The sequence below is a fragment of the Zeugodacus cucurbitae genome, chromosome 5 (genome assembly GCF_028554725.1).
Source record: "Zeugodacus cucurbitae isolate PBARC_wt_2022May chromosome 5, idZeuCucr1.2, whole genome shotgun sequence".
NCBI classification, from domain to species: domain Eukaryota; kingdom Metazoa; phylum Arthropoda; class Insecta; order Diptera; family Tephritidae; genus Zeugodacus; species Zeugodacus cucurbitae.
This window is the reverse complement of record NC_071670.1, coordinates 10,898,805-10,924,144: the sequence shown is the minus strand read 5'-3', so window position 1 is coordinate 10,924,144 and position 25,340 is coordinate 10,898,805. Positions and strand designations below refer to the sequence as shown.

At 33.7% G+C, this 25,340-nt stretch overlaps 4 protein-coding genes across 5 annotated transcripts in view; 1 reads left to right on the top strand and 3 right to left on the bottom strand.

Moving 5' to 3' along the window:
• The window catches only part of LOC128922203 (kelch-like protein 3), a 386,371-nt gene that overhangs the window by 34,212 nt on the left and 326,819 nt on the right, over positions 1-25,340 (bottom strand). The window lies entirely within an intron of this gene.
• LOC128922197 (kelch-like protein 17) lies at positions 905-4,365 on the bottom strand. The gene is made up of 7 exons (XM_054231973.1): positions 4,146-4,365; positions 3,720-4,077; positions 3,278-3,652; positions 2,883-3,196; positions 1,863-2,064; positions 1,259-1,354; positions 905-1,200 (listed from the first exon to the last, which is right to left on the bottom strand). The coding sequence occupies exons 1-7, from the start codon at positions 4,298-4,300 to the stop codon at positions 952-954; spliced, it is 1,749 nt and encodes a 582-aa protein (XP_054087948.1). The 5' UTR covers positions 4,301-4,365; the 3' UTR covers positions 905-951.
• On the top strand, positions 7,883-9,434 carry LOC128922208 (putative nuclease HARBI1). Of its 2 annotated transcripts, XM_054231999.1 has the most exons (3): positions 7,883-8,120; positions 8,190-8,563; positions 8,629-9,434. In XM_054231999.1, exons 1-3 carry the CDS (start codon positions 7,946-7,948, stop codon positions 9,385-9,387), a joined length of 1,308 nt encoding a protein of 435 aa, XP_054087974.1. In that variant the 5' UTR covers positions 7,883-7,945; the 3' UTR covers positions 9,388-9,434. The 2 variants fall into 2 exon arrangements, with proteins under 2 accessions (XP_054087974.1, XP_054087975.1); XM_054232000.1 differs by having other exon boundaries at positions 7,883-8,563.
• Positions 9,416-10,878, bottom strand: LOC128922219 (uncharacterized). The gene is made up of 3 exons (XM_054232018.1): positions 10,587-10,878; positions 10,404-10,526; positions 9,416-10,329 (listed from the first exon to the last, which is right to left on the bottom strand). Exons 1-3 carry the CDS (start codon positions 10,617-10,619, stop codon positions 9,577-9,579), a joined length of 909 nt encoding a protein of 302 aa, XP_054087993.1. The 5' UTR covers positions 10,620-10,878; the 3' UTR covers positions 9,416-9,576.

Sequence of the window (25,340 nt, the reverse complement as noted above, 5' to 3'; positions counted from 1 at the left end):
AAAGAACTGAATATAAGTTCTGATCATTTTTTGTGGCAGATCCTTTTTCATTTCCATAAAATATTCAAAGTGGCAACATGTGTGAAAATTCCGTCGGATAATCCAAGCGTCCGATGTTTTCATGATAGAGGTGAGGTAAAAATAATACAAACTGCATTAAGTTACAACCACGCAGCCACGATGCAAATTGGTAGAGCTACTGTTATGAAAACTAAAACCGAACATTTTATACTCTTGCAATTTATTTAGAGATTTACCTTTATTTTCGGTGAAAAATTACCCTTAGGCACTGAGTTCTTCATGTTCGATATCAGGGGCCTTGAAAAGTCATGGTTCGAGTTTGACAATTTTTCCACAAGTGATGTCACGGATCAAATACAGTATTTGTGTAATGTTTTATTGCGTTATCTTCATTTGTTCCTAATGTATATACATATGTGTATTATAAAGTGAACGAATCAAAAGAATTCAAAATTGAGTTATATGGGAAGTAGACGTAGTTGTGAACCGATTTCGCCCATATTCCACGCGTGTCATCAGTGTGTCAAGAAAGTGTTATATACCGAATTTCATTGAAATCTGTCGAGTAGTTCTTGAGATATGGTTTTTGACCCATAAGTGGGCGACGCCACACCCATTTTCCATTTTGTTGCGAGAGTATAAAAATAGGTATAGAAAAAATAAAATAGCAAAAATATACATAAAAACAATAGAAATTATTATTAACGCTTTATTTCCTTTTCAGTGGTGCTCACAGTTATTTTGTTAGACTAATTAATTTTTTCATTTTAATTTTTTTCATGTTTCACAAAGCTAAATTCTTAGTAGAACCGCTACAGATACGATGTACCATGAATTTCCTTATACGGTTTTTTGTTCGCGTTCAATGGAAACTAGTTTGCCGCTTCTATTAGTGTATTAAAAAATAACAACATTTCTATTATTGTTTGTTTATTTTGAAGTCAGAAAAGTTACAGGTATAACAAAACATGAATATATGAAACCTTTGGGTAACGGCCTCTTCTGTACCCAATGATCATTTTCTTCGTTATAAACTTCGACTGTTGTCTCATTGTTCATGCTGCTACCAATAGCCCATAGTTCATTGTCAAGAGATGCGCAAGCGAAACCGTACCAACTACCAGAGAGGACATATGGGCGTTTTGTTGTAAGATTTAGTTTGCCATCCAGAGAGCAAATCTGCGAAATTTTTTCGGAATATTTAATATCAAACAGTTGGAAATCAATTGCAATGTACCTGAGTCCATTTGTCTCGGTTAGGATCGTAACGTTCAACAGCTGGCATACCATTAAAATAGCCTACAACATAGATGTGACCATTATGTGCAGCTACCTGTAGTACAAAAAGATAGGAATTAATATTTTATTTAACTTTATGGGTGGTATGTAGACAGTTTAATAAGATTCCGACTATTTTCATAAAATATTCTAATATTGTGTAAAGTTGTATATATTTTCACTTGAAACCTAGTCACACTAACAGTTTTAGAAAAATCTGTCGAAGAGATACCTCACTGAAATAAAGTGCATTTTGTTTTGGTATGCAATTACTTAAAAATTTTGAGATATTTGCTTGGTGAACAATTTTTACTGTATATAAATTTGACATTATATCAGTGTAATATAAATACACACACTATAGTGCCAAGTCGTTGTGTACGTTGCCTATTGTAAATATTACTTACACGCGACTAAATTACACAATGTCTACCGTTTGGTTCCGTACCCATTCTAAATTTGGTCATTGCTTCTCGAAGAAGAATTTGCGAAAATTTAATACCTTTTAAGAATTTTATATATTTTTTGTAATTTTTTTAAAGCATTGGCTTTTTATAACTTACACTAAGGCTCGGATACTCTTCGCGCATAACTGCACAATAAGTCCAACTATTCGAATCCGGGTTATAGCATTCCACGGATTTTAAGGTTTTTCCATTCGAACCGCCTATTATGTAAACTTTACCATTCAAAGACACTGCACCGGCCTCGCAACGTGCTGTAATCAAAGGTGCCACGAACTCCCAACCATTGGATGCTGTATACCTTGAAATAAACAATAAAAAATTAATACTTATTTATTACATTGAAGTGATGAGCATTGTCTTTCGTAACATTAACGAGCGTCCACGGTGAAATTTTAGCCGATCCTTTGTACTTATTAGACTTTCGATTCCAGGTTATGTTTTTTACTTTTTCAATAGCTTAAAATATTAATTATTCTGTTCACCTTTTAAAAGTTCGATTAATATTAAGAAAGAATAGTATTCATATTTAAGAAATGTATCGATTTTGATAGCGGATTCAGCAGCGATTAGGAGATGTGACATACATATATACGTCGATTACAGTTATATAACACAAGCTACAAATTACTAAAGCCATCTACTGGAAAAATAATATAATTTTTTTACTAGAACCACTATTTTTAAATACTTGCTTCGAGAATACGCGAATAATATTATTTTTTCTTTATATACATACGAGGTACATTATAATAATAGATTTCTGAACAGTTCTTAACGGCTACAGCTGTAGAAAAGCTATTTTTGTAAAGTGCTAAGAAGACTAGATATACCTGTTCAGGTATATTGCTTAGTTATTGAGTACTTATTGTAGACAATATAAATATTGCACTGCTATTGTAAAGGATCCTAAACTAGCGAACAGAGAAGAATTTGTCATGTTGTTGTTATGCTTTCGCCGTTGAGAAGATTTAAGATTATGTTATGTGTACATAATGCAGGTATGTACTTACTTGCTGAAATTGCGACTAACAGTACGTTCCATTTATGTAGATGCATATTCATATGTATATTTAAATTTATAATATTTAAAAAATCGGCCAGACACTAGGTACTTACCTTTCAACTGACTGCAAAATAGTATCATTCTCACCACGACCACCAATAGCGTATATTTTTCCTTCTAATTCGACAACACTATGGTCTTGTCTTCTATGGTTCATTTTTGACAATTTTCGCCATGTTTTATTTGGAATATTCCAACTGAGAAAACTTTTGGATGGTGATTTATAGCTATCACCACCAATAAATAACAAATTGTCATCCTTTAAAATGGCACTAGAGTTTATAGTATCCTTATATAGAGTCGCATATTTTTGCCATGTGTCCTCAGCTTTATTATATTGAAGTGCACATGCCTTCGACGAATTATGCTTTGATTATATTATAAATAAATATTTTCCATATATTAATTAGAGATTAAATTTGGAAAGTTAACCGCTGTGAGCGCTTACCTCTTCGTAAACAAGCAGCAATGTTTTCTCATCACAATTTCTAGCACCGATCCGTACACGTGGTTCAGTAAATCGGATATTTATCCTATGCCTTGCTGAGGAATTACTGATCCACATGGACACCTGGAGGGCCAACAACTCACAGCCAGGTAATGACTGAATGTGAGTCAAAAGGAAGTCCACATCGAATTGAGTGAGCCGCAGGCAAGCGACTAAACGAGGTAGATGTTGTTGACGCGCAGAAACATCGTGATTAAACCAACGAGTTATGGCATCATGTGCATCTTTCTCACAAGCTACATTCAAATTGTGCGATTCTATAAGGCATTGTAATTTCTCAACATCAAAATTGAGAAACTCGTCGCGTTGGCTGATCTAGTATTAACAAAAACGAAATTTTAATTACGCCATTGTGTATCAATACGTGCAGGATTAGACTCACCTCTAAGAAATTCTGTATTTCGTATTCGTGGATTTTCCGCTTGACAAGTTCACATTGCGTTTCGCGTTCTAGCGCATATACAACCTGTAATGTGCATTCATCGATGTGCGACATAATGAAGTCCATGCACATGGTCGCGGCATCTTCCAATTGCAACTCGATTGCCGCCTTCAGCATCGCAGCAACATTGTCAACTGTAACCAGCGCCTGTCCTGTGTAGCAAAATGTTATTAAGCGCTCAAAGATATCACTATCAATATCATTTATTTCGATGACAAGAGCATTGCCTCGATCGCCGTTGAAGAGGTTCTCGAAGTAAGGACTCGCTGCTGAGAGTATCAAACGATGCGCGGGTACACTGTGAAAAAAAATTACAAATTCAAATCAATATATTTTTAAGGGACATTCAAACAAGGTAATACTTACAAAGCCTCTGGGTTAGAAACTTTAAAAGTCACATCAATTAGAGACTGTTCATCGTAGAAGCAAAATATTTTCTTCATTAACTTGTCCATGAAAAATGGTTTCAATTCACTCAAATTACACTGTGAAGTAGTTTCTTGTGTAGTACTTGTGGCCATTTTAAATTGTTGAACTTTCCTGTTGCGATGATAAATTATTAAATGGAAAATAATTGTTTTGAATAAAGTCAATTCAACTTGAGCTTTGATTTCTAATTTCATCTAGTTTAAACTATTTGACGTGGATGCATAACTACGACAAACGGTTTTACGTAGTCGAAATGTACCATTTTCTATATCCGACTGGTCGCAGTCCTATTTTGGTAGCGCGTTAAACTCTGAGCTCGATAATAAACTAAGCACAATACCTTATAGTGATCATAGCATTTAATCTAAGATTCAACAATCGCTAAGTGTAGAAATTCGATACTAAGATGTATTAATAAGTCTTAAGTCAACTTTATAAAGATCTCTCAGTATCTATAGAAATAAAATAACGGATATAGTTATTTCGCCTAAGATCTTAAAACTAAAATCCCTCTAACCTACACCCAAAATTATGGGTTTATTAACTACCGTTTTTTGTATAATTGTCAATTACCACATCTATAAAAATTCTTTTGTACGATTTGTAAAATGAAATTGTGCGATTTAATTCACTCTTGTATTACTATTTTACAAAATTCTTCCACTTTAAAAGCGTTGAAATTGAGAAAAAAAATGTTTTAATTAGTTTTCACTTCATATGAACATATGTATATTGTTATGCCTAAGACATACATATGGTTTCCGTACTACAATGTGTATGACAATAAAAGCTCAAGAAACCATGTACCAGCATAGTGACACACATGTAGTATTGTACTATGTTTACGTCCATCAGAAAGGAAAATGGATCCTGACTTAGTTATAACTGCAAGCAATATTAAAATATTCATTTCCTTTATAACACTGTCCAACAAATGAAGACTTTTTGAATGGAACAGAATAGCGACCCCATAATTCTGAAAGGGTATGTTGAGTAGATCATTTTTGTAGAACACACTTATGGTCCAGCACGTCTGAGTTTTTTTTTTACAGTGGTTCAAAGATTTCATTTTTTGGTCGAAGGGAGCATTATACTATATGAAAAAATGTTGTAAGTTAATGTCTGAGAGAATTCTTATGGTCAGAGTTGTATTGTGGAATTGTATGAGGATTATTTTTGTGGAAGATCTTAACCCTCTAACTGGTTTCTTTATGGGACAATTTGACCCTGTTTTCGAGAAAATCAAAAAATATCCTTTAAAAAAGGACATTTAAGGATTAAAATATTCTACGAAAATGTTTGGCGGAAAATTTCGGTGGGGGTCACCAAAGACACCATTGTTGTAAATAAAGCTCTTTCCGATTGATAAAAAAATTATAATTTTGTTTTAATAGTGGTTTATTATAGTATGTACATATTTATTTTTTTGCTTCAGCAGTAGTAGGGCAATTGATTAAAGATTAAATTTAATATGCTTTCCTGTATTTAGCTTGACGTGAATGTTCCGATGTGTCAAGGTTTCTGTACAAGCCCCATACGTATTCAAGCATTACAGTTTGGGATTTCCCTTTGAATCTTTCTTCCAATACCTTTATATCCTGATGAAACATACATTTTCGGCCAAAATGACATACGCCAATACAGAAATAACAGCGGCGGTTGAAAACATATCAGATATAAGTTACTTGCCTCCTGGTGGTTTAAACATATGTCCTAATTTGATAGACCAAGCTTATTTTGAAGATTTTGTAAGAGATTTAGGACTAACAAAAGAGAAAGCTGAAATATTATGTTCCAGATTGAAAAACAGGAATTTGATAAAAGCCGATGTAAAAGTTACATCGCCAAGAAAAAGACACGCCGATTTGGAAAGTTATTTTAAAAAATCAGAAGAACTTGTATACTGTTGCAGTATTGAAGAGGTTCTAAAATATTTAAAGCTTCCACTGGACTCTTCCGCTTGGCGACTATTTATAGATAGTTCAAAACACAGCTTAAAAGCAGTTTTACTGCACAATGGAAATCAGCATCCATAAATACCGGTTGCGTATTCCACAAAAAAGGAGGAAGCATACGCAAATATTTCAAATCTCTTAAATAAAATTGAATACTATAAATATAAATGGGAAGTATGCGCAGACTTCAAAATTATTGCAATATTGACTGGAATGCAAACAGGATACACAAAATATATGTGCTTTCTTTGTAAATGGGATTCACATGCTACCAGCAGCCATTATCATATTAAATATTTCGAAGAACGTAAAGAAAATATTATTGGTGACTTAAATGTAATCCATGAATCTCTTGTCCCAAAAGATAAGGTCATACTTCCGCCGCTGCATATTAAGATGGGCGTGGTGAAAAATTTTCAAACGCATTCAAACAATTTTCCACAGATTATCTGCAGCAAAATTAAAAGAAGGTAAAATACGGTTTTAAGAAATCATTTATTTCATTTAATGTAAACTACCTTTTCTAGGAATGCTCGTTGGACCCGATAAAAGAAAATTATTACAAGATGAAGAATTTTATGGTCATCTGTCGGATATGCAAAAGACAGCATTTGACTTTATGCAGCTGGTTATATCAGAATTCCTTGGAAACTCAAAAGCACAAAACTATGTAAAAAATATTAAAAGCATGCTAATCGGTTTTAACAATATTGGCGTTAAGATGTCACTAAAGCTGCATTTTCAGCACTCTCATCTCAATTTTTTTTTAAAGAAAACCTTGGAGCGGTTTCAGATGAACACGGTGAAAGGTTCAAAGGGAAATCCCAAACTGTAATGCTTGCTGAATACGTATGGGGCTTGTACAGAAACCTTGACACATCGGAACATTCACGTCTAAATACAGGAAAGCATATTAAGTTTAATCTTTAATCCATTGTCCTACTACTGCTGAAGCAAAAAAATAAATATGTACATACTATAATAAACCACTATTAAAACAAAATTATAATTTTTTTATCAATCGTAAAGAGCTTTATTTACAACAATTGTGTCTTTGGTGACCCCCACTGAAATTTTTCTCCAAACATTTTCGTAGAATATTTTAATCCTTAAATGTCCTTTTTTAAAGGATATTTTTTGATTTTCTCAAAAAAAGGGTCAAATTGACCCATAAAGATTCCAATTCCACAATACAACTCTGACCATAAGAATGCTCTCAGACATTAACTTACAACATTTTTAACATATAGTATAATGCTCTCTTCGATCAAAAAATGAAAACTTTGACCCACTGTAAAAAAAAACTCAGACGTGCTGGACCATAAGTTTGTTCTACAAAAATGATCTACTCAACATACCCTTTCAGAATTATAGGGTCGCTATTCTGTTCCAAAAATGCTGTTGGACAGTGTAATTATTACTTCTCAACAAATTTTTCACATTTTTTTTTTTTTCAAATTTTGTTTTTTGATTTCAGTTTATTTTGAATTTAATTTATTTTCTCTATGTCAAAATGTCCGAAAACATAGAGTCCGATTGTGCCAGTAGAGCTTAAAGCTTTCGGTGTGTTCAATGCAATCCATTGTAGGACATTTCACAACATCACATAATTTCAATGGTTTCTAGAACTCTATTGGAGTACGGAACACCATTTGCTCTCAAACAAAATTCGGAACACCGGTGATACACATATGGTTGCTGTAGCATACTACAATAAGGGTATTCGTTTAAACGTGTAATGTTACCCATCGCATAAATTTATGCAAATACGCAGTGTGTTACATGAACGCACTTCAAATTCTTTGTGTAAATGCCACTTATTTATGTATTAAACAGCTGTTTGGGTGTCAAAATATTAAAATGCCGAAAGTTAGCGAAAAAGCAAAATTTATTCAACTTTGCGAAAAATCACTAGTATTTGATTTGTTAATGTTGGAGCTGTTTGGAAAACATGACGGTAATTGTTTTGCGTCAATGCTACATTTTTTAAAGGCGCATATATACATAAATATATAAATGATTTCAGAAATCCAACGCAAAAAGGAAGATGAAATTATGGAAGACTTTAGCTTTGCATTGGCAGCTGCTGCATATTTTAGATATGGATCTACATTTGTTCATCATTCTGTCCCAAAATCACCCAACTTTTTAATAGATGTATTACCGCATTTGGATGAAAACAGGTTTCGAGAAATTGTGCGAGTCAGCAAAACCACATTTGATTTTATCATTGATCTGATAAAGGATGACGAAGTGTTCAATGGTCCACGTTCATGTAAACAGTTTCCTATCCAAATTCAATTGGCTGTAGTAATGTACCGACTGGGTTCATGTGGAGAAGGAGCAACAATTACTAAAATTGCTAGTTTGTTTGGTATTAGCGATGGTGGAGTAATACAGGTGAGCTATTTACATATGTATCGGTTAAAATTTGTGTTTCAGCTGTATTTTAAATTTCTCAATAGGTCATGACCAACAGGGTATTTGATGCAATTATTAAAAGGAAAACTCAGTTTCTGTTTTGGCCGGACCCTGTAGAGCGTAGAGCTTTAGTTGTTCAAACACTCAGTGAGCTACCACATTGTGTTGGCTACGTAGATGGAACGGAGATAAAATTGGCGGAAAAACCCACTGTAGATTGCGAAGCATATTTTTCTCGCAAGCATATATATTCACTTAAGGCTCAATGTGTGTGTGACCACAAACTAGTAATTCGTCATATGGTATTGGGGTATCCCGGTAGTGTTCACGACGCTAGGATATACAACAATTGCGAGCTATCCACAAACGCCACTGAAATGCTAACAGGATCAGAGTGGTTAGCTGCAGACAGTGCATATAAATTAACTTCGACCCTTATTACTCCTTTTAGAATAAACGCAACGGAAGGCACCTTGAATCAACGAATTCTGTTCAACAGAACGTTCAGCCAGTACCGAATAAGAATTGAGCATTGCTTTGGTTTATTGAAAGAACGTTTTAATAGCTTGAAAGAACTCAAAATTCAAATAAAGAGTGATAATTCGGTAAAGTTTGCATGCCGGTGGATATTAGTTTGTGCGATATTGCACAATATTATATTAAAAGAAAACGACGGTGGTTTTGATGTTGACGAAGAAAGCATTAGTGAAAACAGTGAAGTCGACGAGCCTGGGGATCAAAACTTACCAACAGTTGAAGGTGCATCTAAGCGCCTTTCATTGTTATCACTAATGGAAACTTAAAAATAAAGTATTGAAACTCATGTTTACATATCTTTAAAATCCATTAATATATGCTTTTATTTACAGAAAAATAAAAAGTGCTTCTGTGCCTATTAACATTTAGTTACATTCAAATATACATGTATTTTGCTATGAGATCTTTTAAATTTGCGAAAAAAGTACCATGTGAAATCTCTTAAAGTTTCACATTTATTTTGATTTTAACTTTAACTCTATTTCAAACATTTTAATGCGTTCTTCACTAGCAAGTTTCAGTTTTTCAATTTCCAGTTTGGTTTCTTTTTCTGATTCAGTTTCAATTCTTTTCATTTCTAATTGATTATTCAGTTCAATTCTTTTCAACTCGACCTCATTCTTTTCTTTTTCTTTTTCTAATTCTATTTTCTTAACTTCTAATTCCAACCTTTTCTCCTGAATAAAAATCAATTTATTGAACGGGGCTTCACTCTTTCTTTTTGGTTTTTTTGTTGAACTTCTAAAGTCCAACGAACTTTGTGGTGTAGAAGTTGCCGCGGCGGCGGCACTGCAATCGCTACTTATACTTATAGGTAATATTGGGTCAACTAAATCCTCACAATCGAGCGCACACAAGTCGTAGGAATCGATGGTATCGTTTAACGAACTATCAGCACAAGGGGAATCAGCCAGTACTTCAATGCTGTCAGTGCTTTCAAAAATTACTCCGGGATTTACATTTTTGCGTTGCCCGAAGATAACTTCCAGTAAGTCAAAGTTGGGACAAATTTTGTTGACATGCGCTGATACGCTTGACTCGTCACCATTAGCGAGTAGTCCAGACCCAGTTTTGTTTTTCCAGGCTGCCGCGGCAACGTACAACGCTTTGAGATACCTCATTTTGCTTTTCATAGCTACGCAAACGACAGATTGAAGTGCCGGTGTATTTTGCTGCAATTTTTCGTAAAACCTTTGGGAGGTCGGTTTCTGGAAGATATGCGTAAATTCGTGTTAAAACAAACATATGTACCTAAACATTTTCACTTTTCTAAAACCCTTACCTCAAAAGATTCTGGACTATCTTTAATTGCGTCGGATACTGCTTGCAACAGCTGCAGGGACTGCGACTCTGTCCAGCGATGGGACGGTTTCAGCCGTAGACGCTTTTGCTTTAACTTTTTATCCTGAAATATAAAACAATTGCAACAATTAAATAAAATTTATGTTCCGAGTTTCATTCTTACCTTTTCCATTTTAATTTTCACAATAATATTCATCAGCTGGTCGTTTGGTAGGGTTGCTTTTGCAATATCGTAAATTTACAAGTGTTCTTTACACACTGACATTGGTGCGTAATGTGTTTAAATGAATTTCCATATAAGTTGCTGCCAGATTTTTACGCATTCGTAAATATACACGGTTTAAGAGGTTTACGGGGCTTTTACACGTTTAAACGAATACCCTTAATATGTACTACATGTCTTTCTCAGGTATAAATGTATGTTGCCATATTTGTATTTTTTATTATTTCTCCTTTGTTCACTTTTGGCACTGTGGCAGCCATGTACCTAGTATTACTGAGGTTTACTCGCCCAAACCGCTTATCAGCAAATTGTAGAGAACTAATAACAAACCACAAGTGAGCGTCTAAATGTTTGTAAACAATAATAAAAATATAAAAAAAATTGAGCAATACAACTGTGAGCGCTCTTAAATTTTGATCTCGCTTGGCGACTCTTGGCTTTCTCTTGCTTACAAAGTGAGGATTTTTTTGTTTGTGCTTGTCTCGATAAATCACTCAGTTAATATGATCAATATAGATTTCTATTTCCGTTATAACAATGTAACAATACCGCGAAAAATCAAAAACTAAATAAAGCAAAACTTATCTATACTCATATATCCTATATATTATATTATTATGTAGACTTCATACCGTAACAACTCACGAAGTGACTGAAATATGAACTTATGTGCACCGCTACTCACGCTATACTGAAGAAGCAGTTTTCGATACCATAGCTACTAAGTGCAACCATAACTTCGACGAAAGAGCGTACAAAGAATGTAAAATTCTCTGCATTGAGAAAAGAACCCAAGTGATCGTTTGTTTACCTACTTACGTATTGTCACTTACGCGAACAAGCGAAGATCACAAAACGAGCTCTTAAGGCGCGACAAAACGACATACATATATGTATACAAGTATGTATTTAACATATTACCGCTGCGAATAAATGGAGGAATATGTCGATACGAGGGAAGTAGCATCTCCGCTTGCTAAACCATAATTGTAATTACCATTTCGAGTTCGGTTAAAGTAAAAATCTCTTTCGCGGAATCATTTGTACACTTCTAAATTGTTAGAAATTTAATAAACTCTTGATTGTTGAGTACAATCTGTGTTTTCACTATTCAAAATATAAAAGTGTAAGTGTGTGGCAGCTAAACACTACACGTTATTCATCCGGAGAGCCCCTCTCTTAGCGTATACAAACATATGTATACACATTAACACTAACAACGCACGAAGTGAATTTGTACTTATCTGTTACGCTACTCATGCTCTGAACACAAAGACGACGACACGACACGACGACGCGACGGCTGGCTACAAATGTCGCTATGAAGCCAGCGTCTTGAGCATTTTGAAGACGGCAGCGACATGTCAAATAACAATTTCATTGCTGTCGCTCTGAAACTCAGCGGAAGTTCAATAAAATTTACATATTTTGCTCAAAGTGAAAATTTTTGTGCAAAAAAGGTATAAAGAGGTCGATTTATTTGTTTAAAATAATTGATTGTTATTACAAATCGCTTGTAGCAAATGTTGATATTTGAAAGATTTATGAAGTTAGGTAGCAAAGTGTCTTCTTCTTCCATGTCTTCATGCCTTACATTTTTCATAACCACTTGCTGTTCAAAAGTGTTAGCGAAGCACTTGTGATTCGTCATATTACTTGTTTGCTTGCCATTAAACTTTAATAAATGCTTCCATATTCGACAGGAAATAAATTCTGTGGTTTTCATTTTTTTTAATTTACCAACCACGCTCCAAACTGCAATTTTACCTTTCTTTCTTAGTTGAGTACAAAATTGACATAGTCGATAGCTGATTTTTTGTAGTAGAAACCCGTAGTATCGACTGGTTCGGGAGGTATAGGCTAACTTACATACTGAACTTTGGAACTTTCGAGAGAAAGTCCTAAGTCCAGGTTAAAAATATTTTATTTTTAAGAGGCTCAGTCTTTTCGACGAAGAGTGTAACACCTACGTAAGAGTTAAATACAAAGCGCTTATTTGCAAATTTCACTATGGAAAGGAGATTCGGAATTTTCAGAGATTATATTTCAGATTTTATAGAATTATGTATGCAGACAACATATTGAAACCGAAAAGACTTAGGCGGTGCCGCAAATTGGATTTTGTAAGAGCACTTTCAATGGATAATGGAAAATTGACAAAGATCGTGAAATTGGTCCAAGAAATATTGAAAGTTAGGATCTCGATTCATTTTCCCCATCAGTAGTTACTTGAAGGAAGACGTTAAAACTAATAGGTTCAAGCGGATAGTTGGTTTGGTCTCCGCCCTTCAAAAACGTCGGAAATTAAAAGAAAGTTATATTTTACTCTCCTTTATCCTTATATATATTTCCACTCCTTCAACAAAGCCGTTACATGTTATATTTTGAAAATTTGCAATAAAATCTCCAAATGCACAATTATGCGCTAAAATATCCTCATTGAAAATACCGCAAAGTTAGCACATAAAATATGAATAATTGTTGCAAAACTAGTTCAACAATTGGCACAGTTTTTGGAGCTTTCCTTTTAGAGCGAGTGAAAGTGTGTGTACCAGGCAAAATTCGACGAAAAGTTCGCCTATTGAAGTATTCGGTCTATTCATTGCAATAATTTCGGTGACAATTATTGTAGTATTATCCTTTCGTACCTCCGGTTGTACGCCTGGTGGTCGCGCTCATTTTTTTCTTTTTGGTGTCGCTCTTAACTTTTGTGCGGCCACTTTTGCTCGATTGGCATATGCTTGACATGAAATAATTATGAATTATAGCTTTTGCTGGACAAACATATTTCATGGATTTTCTCATAAATTTCGGTTTGTGGTAGAAGAAACGTCGGTGGACTAAAACATGCTCGACAAAGAACAAATGATTTTTTAATGTGAAATGCGGAAAATTTGGTACATTTCGAGAACAATTCCTATTGAATTAATTGAAGTCAAATAAATGTGCACTAAATGAAAATATTATATAATGAGAGTACCCAAGAGAGAAAAGTAAAATTTTGCACTTTCGTATTTTACAACCGAATGGCTTTTGTATATCACAAATTACTGAAAAAAGAAGTACATACATAACGAAATGAGTAAGAATAGGACAAATTATGAGCGGAATATGACAACATAAGGCTTCATCCCACACACTAACGTGAAAAGAGAGTCACTTCAAAGTTCAGAGAACTTCAAGTCAAATCAAGTTAAGTTCCGATCTTCCTTAGAACTCAAGGTTTGTGGCCATAACAAACAGCTTTCTTTCCTAATTGAGTCTTGGAAAGTATATGAGATGAGTATATGAGATGAGTAAAGCTATCGGTTAGACCAATGGGGTAATGGCGAAGATATTCGTTAGTATTTGTAAGCCTCGGTTTATTCCTGAGATACAACAGTGATCTTTAAACGAACCGCAAACAAAACCTGTAATACCATTTACTCGTTTAGCTTAGCGTTAAAAATTATGACAATTACTATAGATAAAAATCTTCTATCATCAATTGGAATGGTATGATAAAACCGTAAAGATGTGTTTTCTCTAAAACCCTCGATTACATCCGTATGTGTATGTTTTCTTTCGTTCAACTACCTCACTTCGTAAAGTCATTTGGTGGGCTCATTGCGATTCATAAAATTTGGGGTCAGATATGTGATGGTCTTATCCAATGTACTGAACACGATTCTGAGTATTTATACATAATACGGTTTCCGACTTTATACCTCTTAGACTGAACTGTAGTCGTGGAGACTACTCATTTTTCATTTCCGCCTTGATACATTACTGTATCCTTCAAGGGTTTCGGTGGAGACAAAAGGTAACTTTAATCGGACTGAAGATGCGGAAACCGTTTTCTTCTTAGAATGGTTTCGGATTTAGCTCCAAGGGCAAAATTTGATGGAGAGGGATGGCAGTGTCGCAATTTGATTTCAAGGCTCCTATAGAACTTTAGTCACACCCTGAGTTTGGCCACTTTCCTTCAGCTTTACCAACTTAACCACAGCCACCATTAAAAGTCCGTTTTGTGTATAAAATATACCTTCAAATATTAATCTACCGAATAAACCTTTACTCGACAAGAATCACCTCAGCCCACATATTGTCAGACACACAAAATCCCATTTACATTCTTTACCGCACTAAACTCACACTCCACCATAAATGTTTCGTTTAATTTGCTGAAGAGCTCGAGCTATTTACGGCAGTTTCACTCAGGCATTCGCACGTCTAGTGTCAATGTGGCCATAAAGCTACAAGAAAGTATAATGTGGTAGTGGCAGTAACTTTAAGACAAGACAGGCGGATGGAAATGTGATGAAGTGGTCTACAGTTTGAGCAAAAAACTGTGAGAGCAAGCCATAAAGCAATTTAATAGTTGTCGCTTGTTGAAAATTATTGTGTCAATAAATGTGTGATAAAAGCGGAAACGGTCGAGTCAGTAGAGTGGGAAGTTACACAGGGCGAAGCGAGAGTAAGAAGTTATAGCTGGCACAACGAGTCGCTTAGTGTGGGTAAAGTAAATAAAATAAATATTTCCTTTAAAGTGACACCCTTTCACTGCTATGGCCGTCGAAGCTTGCAATTGGTCGGAGTAAATAGCTGAGTGCTTCGGTTTATAACCTCAGTGTGCACTCCGGCGGCAACCCTTGACCAGCCTAGTTGTTAAGCAAATGGAAATTTTACAATTTAATGGCAATTTAATGCACTTTTGCATGCAAAATGAACGAAAGATTTCCTCCAACACTGTTTGCTCGCAATAATGAAAATATTTCAATGTTCAAAGTGGGACTGGGAACGGCTCGGAAGCTCTAAGGGTGACATAAACATTTGTAATTTATTTGTTAGACATCAGGGATGTCATCGTATAATATGGAATTTTGGACGTGAGTAGTGATTATTGTAACACAATTACTTAAGTTCGAGTTGACAAGGTTGAGGTAGTGTGCTCAACAGGCTTCGGATAGCTGGCTACTGCTCACGTGTTCGTAGAAGTAAAAAAGTTGAAGATATGGATAGCGAAAAAGGACTTTAGCAGACGGGTATTATAGCTAGTATAGAGGTTTTCCAAGATAAGATATTTTTGTATAAAACGGAGTTTAAACAGTTCCGAATAAAAGCTAGTTCGTTGTATAGACTTTTCTCCATTGAAATTTGTAGAAGGATGGACATAAGGATATATCGAAAGCAATTTATTAAACAAAGATATTTGAGTACCTCTGGGTGTGCAGGGTTTGCTCGCTCCAGATAATAGGCAGTAGTATTTGACTCTCTTTAAGTGACCGCAGATAAAACATAGTTCTACTGATGGACATCATAGATCATAGAACTTTCGAAACAGTGGACCTCAGACCCGAACCACTGCTCCGATGAAAACGAAAACTGTATTATCGCCAGGAAAGCCATAATTTTCTCTGGTTCAGTAGGCGTGAACCTTGACAAAAGATCACAGAGCTCTGATCTGCTGACAGAGACAGAATAATAAAGCGCTATTTTATCATAAAAATGCACTGGTTCACTCTCCTGTTGCCAAACCTCAAATATGGTCAAAATAGGCTGTGGACCCTGTCCACTGCTGGAGTAAGTGTGTCAAGCTAAAAAGAGACTTATCGATCCAAATGCGAGATTTGGCTGTGCTATTTAATGAATACTTCCTCATTAATAAACTTGTCCTAATATTGTCACCTAGATACTCTAAAAATTAAATGCCACTTCCACAATTGAATAACACAAATAATTAAGCACAAAAGCCTCTATATGCACTGTTCGTAATCTTGCACGACTAACTGACTAAGCAACTAAATTATTGTGAAAATTTTCGTTGCAAAGCTTAATAGGCAATTGCCATTGAAAGTGATTTGTGTTTGTTAATGCATTAAAAGTAATTTCTGAACCTTAAGCATAATATCAATAGCAATTATTATACTTGCTACACTTTATTTCCTTCCGCTTTATTTCTTACCGATGTCTTTTACGTCTGAAGTGAATCAATAAATTTAATCTCGACTTACAGGCTTTTTATTTTATACGAGCGATAAGCCAGCGTTGAGCGAAAAAGTAATAGGGCAATTCTTTTGTATCTCTTTGGAGCTTTTCAAAAACTTTCTGTCGTTTTGTCCTTATTTTGCGGATGATGATGGTCTCTTTGGTGGTATAAAAAAATTAATTTTAGGGCTTTTAGGCTCAAGTGGAATTGTTCTGTGGGTGTTTTTCAATGTTTTATTTTTATTTTTTCAACATAAATTTTGAGGCATTTCGTGGTGTTCTGCACTTTAATTTATTGTAGTTATTAAAGGGTGATATATGGAGAGTTTAGTGCTTATTTATTTGAGTCCAATATAGGGAGTAGACACCTTTAGTATGGGCTCTTTCAGGTATTTCATATTTTTAGTACATTAATTATATAATTTATTTATATTTTAAATATAGTACAAACTATCGCAGAACATCAAAAGGAGATATTATATATGTAAATATGCTATATTAGTACTAAACTTACTGTAGAATGTATTTAATAATTCTATATATAAAATAATCAAAATTAGTACAAAAAATCATATTTTTTGAATAATATAATATTTCACTTAATAAAATCGCATTATATTTATATCTGAAAAGCCTTTAGTTCTAAAAGATTTTAGAAGAGCGAAATTTTACAAGTCTAAAAAACTCTATAGAAAATATGTATACTTCGGCAAGTTAAGTACTAAATTATTCTTGGTTTTTTTATGAGATTATACTCCTTTTGCACTGAGAAATAGCATAAAATAGAAAGGCTTAAATTTTTCAGACTTGAAAAAGTAGTACACTTAGGAAAATATAAATATTTTTGAACTCCAGCACAGAGTAAAATTTCTAAATAGTATACAGTTATTTTGTTTTAATTTCTAAAAAAAAATATTATTAAATAAAGTTTTAGTACTACAAAACTAAAAAGTGTTAAAAAAGAGTTTAAAAAATTTAATATTTAATACACTGAACAATATTTGTTCAAAATCATTTTATATTGATTCTCGAAGCCATTTGTCACACCTGAGAAAGGTACTAATTACTAAATAATTTTTAGTATTAGGTCTACAACTTTGCTTCCGCCGTTTTTTTTTTTTTTTGTAAATTTAAGGCTTTTTTGTATAAAAACGGTTACATGTTGCTCAAAATATTGGTCGTCGCTAGCTACCTTTTTTTTGTGACCATCTTTCTGGCAGCATGCGTATTCCGTGCAAATGTCGAGAATTCGACTCAAAAAGTGACGTTTTCAGTTGAGAATAAGTTTGGGATGCAAACAGATCCCTACAACTATTTTATTGGGTTAATGTTGACACAAATGTCCAAGATCGATATAAAACGATTTAATCGACCAGTGCTTGACCCTAGAGACATCTATTGGAAAACGGCGGAAGCAAAGTTGTAGACCTAATACATTAATAGAAGTTAGTACTAAAAATTGAGTATGAATTTTAGAACAACTATGCAAAACAACTGCAAACTCAAGTTATTTCGACCGAGAATTGGATAACCTCACTTTCTGTCCGCCGAAAAGAATTATTTTCCAAAAGAGTTCAGTATTTGTTGCCATATCCGTCAACTCGTAAATATTTCATTATAATATCATACGAAATTGGTCAAAAATGGGTGGCATTTGCCATGCTTACGGCTTGACATTCGACAAAGGTTATTTCAATAAAATATTAAATGAAAATTTTCCAGTCTTCAAACAACACGCGCCGGTACACACACACATCCACAAATGTACTCGCAGGCATATAAAAGCGCGTAATTGACTGACGTGCGCTCCATAATAAATTCGAAAGCTTTTGCGCCTGCTTCCCGCTGCCGGCTAAGTAGATCCTTTTTGATTGCGTTCGAGTGCGCTTTTTGTTTACTGTTGTATACTTTAGGACGTCGGTATTGCGACTTTGAGCGATCGCATATCGAAATTTTTCGCTGTCTTAACTTTACACAAATGTTCAGTGAGTGTGTGTTTGGCGCGTCAAAACTTGACAGCGCAAACAATAGGCGTGTTTTATTTGACCAGCAAATTAAGCTATTAGCTTATTTTGTATGGAAGACATAGCCAACATAATTATGTTGGCTTGTCATAAGCTATCGGCATTGCCAGTTCATCGTTTTTTTTCATTCACAATAGTTGGGGTTTTTCCAAAAAAATGTAGTTGGCAATAGCGAGAAACCCCATTTTGACAGATAAAAATGTAAACAAACCAAAATTTTAAATTCTATCGAACTTTATCCATATTTATTTAGACCATCCCGGATCTAATAATGATTGTAGATTCCTTAAAAGCTCAGAATATTATACAAAAGCCGTAAACAAAAGGAAATTTGATTTATAAATTCAACTTTTTTTTTCAAATAAATTACATTTCAGCTGAGAGTTCGGGCCCGCATTGCCAACACAATTCATTTTTAAGCGAAGATATGAAATAAGCTAAATGCGTTTTATTTGTCCATGATTTAGCTATTAGCTTGTGGTGGTCAAATAAAACACGCCTAATATTAAATTGCAATAACAATTGCGAGTTGTGCAAATATTTACAATAATCATGCAATAATAAGAAGCTACCGGCGAACCAACCGACACCGACTGACTGTGCGTTTACGTCTCATTTAACAGTTGTATATAAAGCCTGTAGTATGAGCATATTAGTGTTTCGGTGCAACTGACAGTTGACAGCCGTACACAATTGCAGGGCTCCTTATCAAAAGTGTTTGGTTTCAATATTGGCGGCAAAGTTGAAAGTATGTCAAGCAGACGTTTAACAAAATTGAGAGAATGATGGATTGTCGGTGTATATACTTGTACATGTATATGTATAAATATATGGGCGTGTGTGATTAGCGACATAAATCATAAGTGTTCTTTTTACTATCTTCTAAATAATAAATAATTGCTTCATTTCTTCGTAAATACCCAAAAAGCTGACATGGTTTCAAATTTTACGACTTATTAGCACGATAATTTATATATTTTGTGAACGCAGCATATTTGAGAGTAAAATGTATTAAATAAAAAATAAGAAGAAGACAAACACAAAAACAACTTAATTTTCAAAAATTTGGATTTTGAATATTATTTTATTTAAAGAAAAATAATTAAAATAAATTTTAATAATTTTTTTTTAATTATAAAAAATTGTTTTTTCATAAAAATTATTATTTTTTTTTCAAATAAAAAATGTTTTGAAATAGATAATATGGTAGTTAAGTTAAAAATATAGGTTTATCAGATTCAATTTTGTTTAAAATATAAAAATATTAGATTAAATATTTAATACTGAAAACACAACCAATAAAATGTGCATACTCACAAAGGTACCACTGTTACCACTTCATCAGCAATTTCAAAAAGAATCATTCTTTATTACTAAAAGGAGGTGGGGAAATTACAGTGAAACCTTAGCAAGCAAACCTGATCCGTATATTTGCTTTCTTTTCATTACCAAGTGATTCATTTAATCTCCAATAAGAGCTCTACAAATAAAACTAAATAAAACAAAAACTAAGTGGGATATCAATGAAATTCTTTATTCCTGTGACTGAAACTTACTGAAGAGAAATGTCTAAAGAGCGGATATTACGGTTTAGTTCCATTTACTCAAAAGCGAGCAGCTGTTTTTCTTATCATACTTTCCGCTTCCTCTGTTTGAGGTTCAGTCGCTTTGTTTTTTTCAAAGAAACTGTTAGATGGAATCTAATCCAATATTGTATTAAATTTTTTTGAAAACCTTTTTCCCTAGATTATCAATGTTCTTAACCATTTGGATTGACTGTACATTCGATACGCATAGAAATTTGCTTGTGTGTATGCTGTCCCCCGTACAGAGATAAGCATGTTTAAATAATTGTCATATATAGAAACTAAACACTGGTGTGCGTAAAAAATGCAAAGCTTAAAAAAATCTTCAAGTAACATATTATATTAAAAAAAATTAATTTTAAGATTATAATTTGGTAAAGATGAAAACGTTTACTGCCTTCGAACTATGTTAAAGATTTTCTTGATATTTCATTGCTAAAATTCTCCAAACTTCACTGAAGCTTCTGAACTAATATTTTAGATAGTCAGCAACTAACAAACTTGGTTTTCTAGATATCCCATATAATAAATATAAAATCCATTAGTGCGCGTATAGATATAACCCGTATAAGAAAAACTAGGAAGCAAGTTCAAAATAAATATATGTAAATATGTGTAAGCTAAATAGATTCCGTTCACTTTATTGTCTCCAAGTTTGACAGAGTTCCATAAGTATCTCCTTCCGTATCGTGGAGCACGTTAAATATAGTTATAGAGCTTCGAATATTGAAATAGAATGGCTAACTAAAACTGGGTTTGGTAGCAAATTGCCTTAAAAATATGGTATAGGATATTGTAATAGTGAGGGAGAGGATCAGGTTAACAAGGTAAAAATCGTCAGATCATACTAACATCAAGGACAGCATTACAAAAAATGGAGATTGAAAAAAGATATTTGATCATTTCAAACAAACGAGGGTTTTTTTTTGATGGAACTCGTTGTTTTTGGATACATTCAATGTAATTGGTTGGAGCCTCTTAACCTCAGAATGATTTTCAGAATGCATAGAAAATTGTCATAATGGGAGTAAATCGCAACAAAGTAAACATACCTATTATACTCTCTAGTTTTGTTCACATAACGGTTGTAAGTAACACCCAAAACTAAAAGAGTTAGATATAGAGTTATATAAAACAAAGTATCAGGGTGACGAGTGAAGTTCAAATCCAGAAATCGTACCACTGCCATGCCCACAAAATGGCGAAAACCGAAAACATATAAAGTGCCATAACTAAGTGATTTTTGTACATATCTCGTAAACTACTAAAGCTATACCGACGAAACTCTCAAGAGTCGTTTCCTTCAGGCATTTCCTTATACAGTCTAAAAATGATGAAAATCGGTTAGAAAAGTTATGTTGAAAATTACTGAAAGTGCTTTAGCTCACTGACGAAAAACACCAGAAACCTTAAATTTCATAGTATAGATGGTACAGATGTGGGGCATTGAAATTTGTATACAAAATTTTTATGGTCGTGGTTCCGCCCACTTATGGGTCAGAAACCATATCTCATAAACTATTCGACCAATTTCAATTTGGTTCATCATATTTTCCTGACATCCCAATGATATGTTATGAAAATAAACCAAATCGGTTCACAGCCACACCTCCTTGCCATATACGTACCTGAACTTTGAACTCGATCTGAATCGTGTACTTTACAGTATATAAAGTAAGCACTAGTGAAGATATCCGAACAGAACTTTGCACAAATACTGCATTTACAGTGTGGCATCGCCCTTCTAAAAAGGGCCAAAATCGGGCCGTAAGTTTTCAAGGCGTCATATATCGAACATGACCTCAGAGGTTCTAATATTTTTTTTTTGCCGAACATATTGGCAAGTCTCTCAGATATTTTAATGAAATTCAGAGGAAATACTTTTCTTAGCTCCAACATACCTAATATTAGGGTTTACAACTTTCAATGGACTTTATACCATATATATGACAAATATGTCGGTTAAATCGTGTGTTATATTAATAAAATTAAATAAACAAATTGCGAGAGTATAAAATGTTCGGTTACACCGGAACAATTACAATTAAGGGTAATTACTTGTTTTTATATCAAGTTACTAGCAGACCGCTCCGGCTTCGCACGGGTTTAAACAAACATTTCCAAAGTTATAAGTTTTTACACACTTATACATACACTCCCATACATATGTATGTACTTTCCCGTTTCTTGCGTGGGTTCTTTTAAAAAAAGTTAAATGGGGAAAATTCGGACAGGAAATTATATTTTATTTGCAATGAGCTAAAACTTGATTACGACCTCTAGTCTTTTGTTTCCTTTGTCTTTCTCTCCGATTATGAAGGCGTTGGGAACGCTCAGAGTTAGACACCCTAGTGCAAGCTTGTATATTTCTAGTGTTTTGTTCTTCAAGCCGCTGAACACGCTCCGTACTCGATCTCAATCGCGTACTTGGGAGGTTATGAAATTTTGTTCAACAAGTCGCTGCAAGCACTCGTTACTTGACTCACTGGCATGCGATTACGATGCGACAAGAATGCCTTGCAAGACGATTTTCAGTTTCAGTTTAAGATTCTTCATCACGGAGTCTTTTTGATACCCCCACCTGGGATTCCAGTTGAGATTCTAGCAATAGATATAGCCTATGTCACTCGGAGTGAATGTAGCTTTCCAATGGTGAAAGAATTTTTGAAATCGGCCCAGTAATTTTTGAGTTTTTTCAATACAAACATACATACAAATCTTTCCTCTTTATAATAGTAGTATAGATATGCTCATATTTGAGTCCACTACTGTAGTTGTGCGCGCCATCATAAGCTGACCTGCTCATTGATAAAACTTACGTTGAATTTGTGCATATATATATATATCACTTAGATTGACATGTAAATTAGTGTAGAAAACATAGAAATACAGTTGAAAATAATTTTGAAGCTATTGTATGTATGGGTGTGCACATAATCTACTATATCATATCTACTATTTTTCGTTGTTGTACTCTGATATTCATTAAGCTAAAATCTGTATTATCTTAGCATAAAATGTTATATTTAATGAATTTCATTTACTAGATTACTGTTTTGGTCAGTTTCTAAAGAATTCATTCAAATACAGTTAGTTTTTTTGAGAGAGCCTAACAATTGATGCATTAAATTTTGATTAAAATTATAAATGAGAAATAATGAATTAAATTAAAGCCTTTTAAGTGCTCTGTCATTATTAATTCATAATCTAACCGAATCACTGAACAAAAATTAAATTAAAGTCTTAATGAAAATGCATGAATTGAAGTCCATGAAAATCATAATAAAAATAAAAGCGCACACAATACAAGTGACACATAAATAAAATTATATAAATTAACTCTTGCATAGCAATAACAATTAGCCTACTAAACGCAAAATCATTTCAAACTCAAATATTCGTACATAAATACAATTATACTATATATACCCAATTCCGCATTGAAGCCTCTTTGCTTATCTCTGCCATATTATTATCTTGTGCGCTTTAAATCCATTTTAGCTTTAGGCAAATCCACGCGGCTAATTGCAATTTGCAATTAAAATGCCATAAACGTAATATTATACATGTATAAGCGCAGTGTAATAATTACTTTATCTATTTGCGGCTATTTTGGTGAAATAATTGTGGTTGCCGAAATTTGGTTTCGCGGAATTTACGATAATTACATTCTTAAGTTAAGTTAAGTTAAGTTAAGTAAAGGAACTGCTCGCGTCAAATTTCTTTATAACACAAGTTTATAAACACGATGTGAAAGCTCTAGGAGATCCAAAGCTTTTTCAGTTAATTTGAAGTTTTTACTATTATTAGTATTTTAATATTTATTTTGAAAATTTTCGGAATTATGAAAGCTCTTTAAATTGACTTAGCTTTAGCTTCGCTTGTGCTTAAAATTTGTATTTGGTATTTGTATATTTTAATTAATGTTTTTATAATATCTATTTTTTATAATAAAAATAAATCAGTACGACGGAAAAGCTTTCAAAGCTCTAAGGAATCGAAAACCATTTCGGTTATTGTGCAGTTTTTTAACATTATTCTTTAGTCTGGCCTTTAATTATTTAGCATCAAAGCTTTCGAAGTCATGAAAGCACATACAATTTTCTTCGTTTGTGCTTGAAACATTTATGTATTTTTGAATTATTTTTTTATAAAATCTGTAATTAATGAAATATGGATTCACAATCTATACCAAAAGTATTTCCTAATACTCAATTGAAAGTGGAGCTTTAAAAGTTGTGCTTTTGACAGCGCTTAAAAGAGCTGAAATTAAGCTTATAAGTACTTATTTTTTTCTTATACAATATATTTCTTTTAACCTACCTCTTTTAACCGATTTTAATTCAAACTCAAATCATTTGGACTGCCTTCCCATCACTATGCAATTTATCACTTTCAGTTCCTTCATTCTTGTCATTTAACAATTTCCGCCAATTCCTGTGCCAATTAAATTCAAATTTAATCAGTTCAACACGAAATTTCGTCGCGGATTAACTGTGATAGCAGCCCAGCCAGGTGCTGTTGATGTTTGCGGTGGCCACAACGCTAATTAGCTGGCATAAGCGACAGCTGTCAGGTTAACTTACCACTTTACCTTTGGTTTATACTTACCATCCACCGCAGGACTGAACGCAACTTTAGCGAAGCTTTTTCTCATTAGAATATTTGTAGCTGGCGGTTTCTTGACGCTGAAATTCATAAGTAAACTTTTGCGAAGGCTTCACTTAACTGTTGCGTTCTTAGGAGTGTGTAATTATTATTTGTTAAAATAAAATTATTTAAGGTAATTAGTCACCTTGGGTGGATATGTTTGAAGGGTTTTTCATAGGCAACAGGTGTGCTTTACAAAGGATATAATACAAATTCATGTAAGCAAAAATTATGCAAATTGGTTCAGTATATGTGCCCAAAGGCAAATTCGTATGACAAAATCTTTTCTTTAATGGTTGTTTTTGAATATAACCTGTCACAATATTGTTCTTCTACAGTGAAAAATGGTTTTTTAGGTATTTCTTCTAGTTCCTGGAATTTGGAAAGCTGATTATCTAAAGATACCTCGTTGAAATATGTGACGTAAGTCGGTTTATTCTTTGTTTCTTCGGAGGGAACAGAACCTG